Raw genomic sequence first — 8,685 nt, forward strand, 5'->3', positions numbered from 1 at the left:
GTGCAAATGTTGTTTTTCTCATCTGTCAATTACAGGTAGCACTAATTTTTGGTCTCAACGGGGCGTGTCGACGTCATGAGCTGCATGAAATGACCATGAGTAGGTTGCAAGATTTTGGGAACTACTATCACATTTCTTGGCCAAAATCAGAAGTGAAAAATTCCAAAGACCGATCTTTCTCCGTAGTGCAACCATTGTATCATGTCGTCAAAAAGTATATTGATAGCAGACCTTCGGATTGTAAATTGAACGAAATTTTTTTGACTTATCGAGATGGTAAATGTATTAATCAACCCATAGGAATTAATACTCTCGGTAGCTTCCCCAAGAAAATTGCCGAATTCCTCCAACTCCCAGATGTAAACGCCTATACAGGCCATGCTCTTCGGAGAACCTCTGCTACAGTATTCGCAAATGCAGGAGGCACTGTGTTAGGTTTAAAAGAGCTTGGGGGCTGGAACTCCGACAAAGTTGCTCAATCATACGTGGGTAAATCATTATTCAACAAAAAAAAACACAAGTGCTACGATAACAAACGCTATCATGGGTACGGAACATGCTGAGCCTTCCATATCTGGTGGCAACTCCAGCTGCGACAATTTCCCACAACAAACTCCATTGCCTCTCCATAAAGACACTGTAGTTTCCACTGAATCAAAAGCACCATTGGCAAACGTCGATAATTTACAAACTCAAAATAATTCGGCAATGCATGCTGCGCATTTACCAAAATCATCAACATTGAAAAAAACAATTGAAAAAAAAGAAAATATAAACGTATCTGAAGTCTTGGAGAAATTGGCTGCCAATGCGAACGTCACACTCAATTTCAATAATTGCACGAATATAACTATTAATATAAACAAATAAAAATACTGTTCTTTCTTTTTCCTCAACTTTGAAATCTTTTTCTTACTGTTTATTACTAAAGTTTCAAGTATAGTTCATATAGAAAATATTGTTTGAAAATAAATTTTCAACTAGTCATCCAATATATGCCTTCGAATTTGATTTTTTTATTGGTTTTGCAAATTTTTCTTACTAAATGAATCGTCTAAATTGTTTTTTATTTTTCATTTTCATTTTGATGTTTACTTTTTGAATGGGGGGCTACCCTGGATATGCATACGCACTCATAGTATAAAATAGTATACGAAACAAGTGCGGGGAGCAAGCAGTTACCTACTCGGGCGGCTTCGCCGGCCTCGTGCGAAACCGCTTGCTTCCGGCACTTGTTTCGTAATGTACTATTTCGGTGAACTTCAAAGATGGACAAGAGTGCGCCAGGTAGGCTGGCATTAGTGAATTAACTTACTACGAGGAGAACGAGGAGAATGATGAAGAGGAGTGAGTGGGTATATTATAATTGGGTAGGGTGATTTATTTTTATTCATTTTGTATTTTTAATGCAATACAATTTAAAACAATTAAAAACAAAATATAATTTGAAATGCCATCACGATCTGCACATAATGGAGCTGTAATTAAAGAAAAAATTTTATTTGTAACACAGAAAAAAAAACACCAATGAAAAAAAGTATCAGGTAATAAAAATTCCATACTTACATCATTCCACAGCGACGCAGCCATCCTCATTCTGCATTCTTTCCAAATTCTCCTCAAAAAATGCATCACAGTGTGGACAAAGTAATGCTGGCCTAATTTTTTGGAGTTCCAGCATGCACTTGCAGCACTTACGGAAGGGAAATTGTCTGGGCTTCCCCACCATGCTATGGTGTCGCACCTTCGCGAATTTGGTGCACATTGAGCCACATTCAATTGCACATCCTGCACAATAAATGAGCCCGCCGAAAACATAATAAGTAAGGCGTTGACAGTAAAAATGCCCGATTGTCTTGAGGCACGAAGCCATTTTCCTAATGTCCTCGTTTATGCGTTTATTAACGCATGGGAGGGAATTGTGACTGTCAATTATTCTAGTGAGTTTATTCACAAAAATAATTGACAGTCACATTTCCCTCCCACTACGTGAATACAACGCAGTAAACGAGGAAATTACGAAAATGGCTTGGTGCCTCAAGACAATCGGGCATTTTTACTGTCAACGCCTTACTTATTGTGTTTTCGGCGGGCGAATTTATTGTTCGGCATGTGTAGCTCAATGTGGCTCAATGTGCACTCAATTCGCGAAGGTGCGACGTCACAGCATGGTGGGAAAGCCAAGAACATTTCCCTCCCGCAAATGCTGTAAGTGCATGCTGGAATTGCAAAAAATTCAGCCAGCATCACTTTGTCCGCAATGCGATGCATTTTTCTGGTGGGTAGCTCGAATACATTATCAATAGCAGTCCACGTGCAGCTGTCCCCCTGTATCCTAACCTCGGTCTCCATGCTGATGAGAGTGCTGCAAACAACTTGTCCAGACATAGTCTCGAAGATAATCCACACTACAGCGTGGATATAGTGTGTATGTTGCGTGGGTGCTATTTTTCAATAAAATATAACGAGAATTAAAAAAAAAACGGATGAAAAAATGATGTGGGATCGATTATTTGATGCATCTGAAAATGTTTAGTGAATTTTTTTCGGCTAATTATGCAAAATTAATAATAGATCTAGTATTAATTTTAATTATTATTATTAATTATTAATTATTATAGATCTATTATTAATTTTGCATAATTATCCGAAAATAATTCACTGAACATTGTCAGATGCATCAAATAATCCATCCCACATAATTTTATTATTAATTATTTTATCGAAAAATAGCATCCACGCAACATGCACACTATATCCACGCTGTAGTCTGGATTATATTCGAGACTATGCCTGGACAAGTTGTCTGTAGCACTCTCATCAGCATTCTCGTTATATTTTGTCGAAAAATAGCATCCACGCAACATCCACACTACAGCGTGGATATAGTGTGGATGTTACCTGGATGCTATTTTTTGATAAAATATAACGAGAATTCAATAAAAAAGGATGAAAAAATGATGTGGGATGGATTATTTGATGCATCTGAAAATGTTTAGTGAATTATTTTCGGATAATTATGATCTATAATAATTAATAATAGATCTATTATTAATTTTGCATAATTATCCGAAAATAATTCACTAAACATTTTCAGATGCATCAAATAATCAATCCCACATCATTTTTTCATGCGTTTTTATTGAATTCTCGTTGTATTTTATCGAAAAGTAGCATCCACGCTGTCCATTTTCACTGGATCCTTCTGGCTTCTGTACGTCGAAGAGGGGTATATCGGGCTCTTGGCATCCAAGACAGCCAAGACAGTCGCTCTTCTGCTTGTAAGCGTAGAAATTCTCAGGCAACTTGAGCTTGAGAGCTGCGTCCTTCTCCTCATCAGTTACGTTGAGCTTCTAAACCACCTGAATATCCTGTCCTGAGCCGACACTGCATGACTTGGAGGTCCTCTGGATCTCCTCCTTTGATCCAGAATCATAGACAATGGCTTCCTCCACAGAAATTTTAAATTGCTCAGCAATATCTGGCGTCTTGAATCTGCAGGCAAGCTGGACATACTCGATCTTATTATCACTGTAGTCAGCAGCATTCCACACGCAGCTTTTATCGTCCTTGGCTGTCAGCTCCATATCATCTGGCACCAGGTGATTCAGGCACAACTTGAGTGTCTTCTCTCCTCTCATCACAAGTCTCAATTTATTTACTCTCCGAGTCCTCGCCCTTTCCCCTCCTTCGAGTTACCATCGAATCTGAATAATTTAGCACGATGTGTGTACAAAATTTCCTCGTTCTCCTCAACAGTTTTTACTTCGATCTTCTCACGAAGCGGAATAACCGGTGCAAGGTAAACGTCTTCTCTCTCTGGGACCTCATCCTCACTGTCATCAGTACCTGGTGACTTGACAGATGATTTTCCTGGAAATAGGAAGTCAAAGGATTTGTCAGGGGATCCAAAAGCAAATGATCAATGCTATGGGTAGTAAAGGTACATTCCTGAGTATTTGGCTGGAAGGCTAGGAAAGTCTTGGCATCAGATATCGCTTTATCGTGATTTGGCATTCGAACATTGAAACCGTAGGTCGCACCAAATTGGTTATTATTGAGAACACTTGGTATGGGTATACAAAAATTAATAGTTAGCCCATAGCTGTTTTGGCTCATATTATTATGTTATAATTTTTCTCAGAACAGCATCAGGATAAGGAGAACAGTTTATATAAACAAAAACAGAAAGAGATGAATGAACAAGGGCCTTTTGTAAAATGGGGTCAGAGCGTGAAAACTAGAGAAAGTTTAAATCTAAGCCTAATTGGTTTTTATTATTATTCACTAATTCCTTTCCATAATCCAATAGTTATCAATTAATTAAATTGATTTACGAACTTTCGCGATGTTTTAAATATTTAATTTTTAACTCGGACATATAAAGACAATTTAAAGTACTTACTGCGGCGCTTAAAAAAATATCTACACAGCCTTTCAAATATTTCCTATTTATCCCTTGCGAAATGGATCCGCGGCCTAGAAAATATTGACAATATTTTTTATAGACTAAAGCACTAAATATATGAATTTAAAAACATAACAATTTCATTATTTACTTACCAGTTTCAGCAAATTTATTTAACGATTGAAAACTGTCACTTTGATGAAAATTACAGATCAATCAAATAAGACAAAACACGGGAATTCGAATTTGCGCGTCTGGTGAAGTTTATGTGCACGACTAATTACATGCACATAATCTACAACGCGTATTCTTTTTGTGCTCGGTAAAGCCTTATACGTGTACAAATAAAATGTGTTTTCGTTGTGCAATAAAAATTATGTGCATAACTTTTTATATTAAATTACTTCGATGTGTACGATTTTTATGAAATACATTAATTTTTAATTCGAGTGTACATTTTGTAGTACACATCTTATCATATGTGCACGCAGAAAAATAAAACTGTGTAAGACATAGAAGCGCGTAACCTTGTGCACAAATCGGATGTGCACGTTTAAAAATCAAATGTGCATATTTCAATTGATTTTTATATCTGTGCACAAACATAAATGTGTTCAATTATTATGAGCACGGCTCATACCCTGTCTTAGAGCGGGTGATGTGTACGCCTCTTTCAAGTTCTCCTGATTTTGCTGATCCTGGGCATCACATGCTGGTAAATGTTGAGTGGGACAGCATATTCTTTCAATCTCCGTCGGGACATTCCACACTCCATAGTGAACTCTGAAAAATTGCAATGAAAATAGTCACTGCTGACTGACAAGTCAAAGTGCATCTGTTTGACCTCTTGAGACAAAAAATTCACCGGGGAACGTAAAATCATTGAGTGAGAAATGTAAGCTACACACTCGGGAATTTTTCACAATTTTCTCCGGTTTCAATAATTTAATCCAAGTTTCTCGTACATCAATTTCGATTGCACTTTTGAGGTCATTCGGTTCTGTGAGTGAATATTTTCGATTTGGTTATGGAATTCAGTGAAAACTCAATTCTGGATGATTCACTGATGTACTGAAATATCCTCTGGCACAACATTTCTTCTGGAATATTTTCACTTTGCGTTGTACCGAATTACTTTCCAATGAGTACTCCATTTTTCGGAGCAACTGATCAAAGCAACTAAACAAATGGAGCGCGCGTCAGATACCATCGAACAGCCATTTTTTTCAGTGTGGGTTATGTCCACTAGGTATCGCATTCATTTATAGCGTCTCCAATTGCCATGAGGACATCCCCGACCACGCCAGACATTGTCGCGAGGATTTTCGGCAGGATTTTGGGAGGATAGAGAGCCAAAAGAACCGGGATACTGACTTTTCTCGCGGTGGGTTTCGTGGGTTAAATTATGCTGGGATGTTTTGTTTTTTTTTTTTAACTCTCGTCCGATGCTCAAATTATCGGTGTTAAACGCGGTATAGAATGCTCTGTGTGGGTGAGCTAAGTGAATTGAATAGCTTCTAATAGCCTGCCGTGTCTTCTTTTTTTTCCGTTGCATAATACGTCATGCCACGCAATGGCGGATTTTTCACGGGAAACACCGTTGTTCCCATTGCCATGATTTTCGAGGATTAAAGTGGCGATCCTGGAACACGCCAAAATTCGTGAAATTTACAGTAGAGGCGTATAGAGCGCCATGCAGGGCACATTTCCACAGGTTTTGCCTCTCGTAGTTCTCGGGCTGGAGAATGATCTATCTGTGAGTTATCTTACGACTTGTCGTTTTTTTTATATTCCATTTTCCTTTGTTTCTTTGCCAGATGACCATACGATTGCACCCCACCTAAAAATGTGCCTCTCCTATCGTTACTATCGGTTCCATCCATGTAGTGTCGTTAATATTTTCACAAGTACTTGTCACTCTCTGGGCGGGTTGCATGGTTTTTGTTTGTATCGAGCCTGATCATGAAAACACGTTATTTTCCGCTTTTTCTTTTCGTTGTATTAGTGCGGTTTTGCACGCCCTGCCACCGGGAAACCCTCAACGGTATTTTCGCTGCCATGCACCACTCGGAACTTTCGTTATGTAATGTTTGATTATTTCTTCCCTTTCTCTACAATGTCTCGGAATACTGCTCTCATTTCTCATGCGCATTTAATGTGAGCATCTGTCCGGTAACTTCTTTTTTTTGCCGGTTCACCACGGATATCTTTTTTGTAGTGTTCTGTTTTCTTCTATTTCCTAGTTTCTTGTGTTTTGAACCTAATACCTAACGGTCCGACTTCTTTCCTTTTCTTCTTCTTATCCTTTAAGTTTCCCGATGCCCTGAACCTAGTTTCCACCTCGACCTCTCTCCCCACACCCTCGTCCTGAGCGGCGCAGGCAATTACCATCTTCCTTCCGACCCAATTAATTTCAATTTACATTTTCAGATTCGTTTTCGAGCATCAACTGTTCCGTTTCGTTTTCGACTGGGGTTCGTTACTTCCGCTCCAAGAGTGTCTGGCGCCCATACGATTTTTTTTGCTGGTCGAGGGGATAATGGCGGATACTATTCGATTTCTCAGTTAGGAAAAATTGGCCATGTTACAGGTTATGTTAATGAAAGGCGTTTGTCGCACATAGACACAAAAATAATATCAATGATGGCAATAATAATATTATAAAACTTAGAATAACTACTAATAATAATAACGTCCAAAAGAAGCACGTAAATCCGACGCATTGTCTTCGTAGAGAGGTGAGAGAAAGCTCCAGATGCGTCAAAATGGAGTAGAAAACAAAATAAAATAATACTTAGTGAAGTGGTACATACGAAAGTCTGATTTCAAAGGTAAAATACTTTTAAAAAGTCTCGAGCAAAAGTTACTAAGAATAGGAAGATACTGGCTAAAGTTGCAGGCAATTCTCACTCTACTATTGTTGATAATGTTTAATCAAGGAATGCTAAAATATCACACGGTTTTTTGGCATATTGTGAGAGAGTGAGAGAGAATGGGACTAAAGTGCCAGTCGCATAAAAGACAATTTTTTGAAGAAAGAATTTAATGGCCAATCCAATCGATTCATACCTCACACCCATCAAACCTACCGTTCATACGAGAAACGACCAATCATGAATACACTTTATTCCTGAAATTGGGCACTTACGTCCCGTTGCTATGCTCAAAGACTCATCGGTATGTGCTCTTTAGACATGTGCCAAACTTTTCAGCTCCTAAAGGTATTTGGTGGACAAATTTACTATTTTTTTCTTTTTCTTCTTCTTCATCTGAGCAAAAAGGCCAATACTTCGATTTCAGTTATTTAATGTTTGTGATTGGGACATCATTGTGGGGGGGTAGGAACGAGAAATCCTTGTGGTAAGCACTTCCATTATGTGAGGGTGCTGGTGGTATCGATGGTACCGTGCATGGTATGCTCGAATGATAGTAAAAAAGACCGTATATGATGCTGTTCCACTAAGCATTCCTTTGGCAAAGAACAACATTCTATGGAGCTGGAAGAAATCAATAGATACGTGATGAGTAACCAAGTTTTCAAATAAATGCAGCTTGGTGAAGTTGTTAGTAGACATAACTAGGACACATGCAACACATTAGAAACAACGGAGAAACTCATAATAAGAGCAACGCCGGGGCCAGAATAATGTGTTGCGGACGCCGCAGTCAGTACGGTTAAGATTTATTTTATAAATATTCGGAAAATTTGGTCTAACCACAAAAATCATCCCATGCAATAGCGAGGAATATCGATATGACCAGCCTAAATGCCGATTATGCGAAGTGATCACAATAAAAGAGACCACCTAGCAGGTATTCAAGTGGCCGTCATTATGACCTGAAAAGCGTCAAGGAGTGACCATCAAGGCGACAACACCTGGAAACCACGAATCATCAAAAAGAAGCCACACAATTGCTGAAAGGCACAGCTAAGGAGACCCTTTTCACTCCATTGAATTTTAAATAACATAAACAACCCTCCAATGGTAATCGCACATGGGAGCTGCCCCAAAGAATTAAAAATGTCGGCAATTCAGAGATGGACCACCTCAGCCACGGGTTTGCCGATATCGACAAAGGAAAAGGCAGGCCAATAGGGGGTACATCTGCTCCGAGTGCCTCCCCCATTGGTTACAGGGGGTTGGCCGGGACCATGACGTCACCTGCACCCCATACCTAACAAAAGTTATGAGGTGGCTCCCAGGGATTGGCACAATTCACCAGATGATTTCTTGTTGTCCAAACAAGGGGACATCTCCAGCCTCAAAGGGTCCACT

General features: G+C 39.0%; 1 protein-coding gene across 1 annotated transcript; it reads right to left on the bottom strand.

Moving 5' to 3' along the window:
* Nucleotides 1-3,353: 3,353 nt before the first annotated feature.
* Nucleotides 3,354-6,799, bottom strand: LOC105272591 (E3 SUMO-protein ligase RanBP2-like). The gene is made up of 3 exons (XM_011314783.1): nt 6,676-6,799; nt 3,700-3,873; nt 3,354-3,631 (listed from the first exon to the last, which is right to left on the bottom strand). Exons 1-3 carry the CDS (start codon nt 6,797-6,799, stop codon nt 3,354-3,356), a joined length of 576 nt encoding a protein of 191 aa, XP_011313085.1.
* Between the last annotated feature and the right edge of the window lie 1,886 nt (nt 6,800-8,685).

This window comes from Fopius arisanus, unplaced genomic scaffold, assembly GCF_000806365.1.
Source record: "Fopius arisanus strain USDA-PBARC FA_bdor unplaced genomic scaffold, ASM80636v1 scaffold00211, whole genome shotgun sequence".
Lineage (NCBI taxonomy): Eukaryota > Metazoa > Arthropoda > Insecta > Hymenoptera > Braconidae > Fopius > Fopius arisanus.

Coding starts and splice junctions, on each gene's coding strand:
- LOC105272591 (XM_011314783.1), bottom strand. CDS start 6,799: ATGGTAATTGCCTGCGCCGCTCAGGACGAGGGTGTGGGGAGAGAGGTC. Junction 3,874..6,675: donor GAAAGAAGTCGGACCGTTAG/GTATTAGGTTCA, acceptor TCCTATTTCCAG/GAAAATCATCTGTCAAGTCA. Junction 3,632..3,699: donor TAAATTATTCAGATTCGATG/GTAACTCGAAGG, acceptor TGATGAGAGGAG/AGAAGACACTCAAGTTGTGC.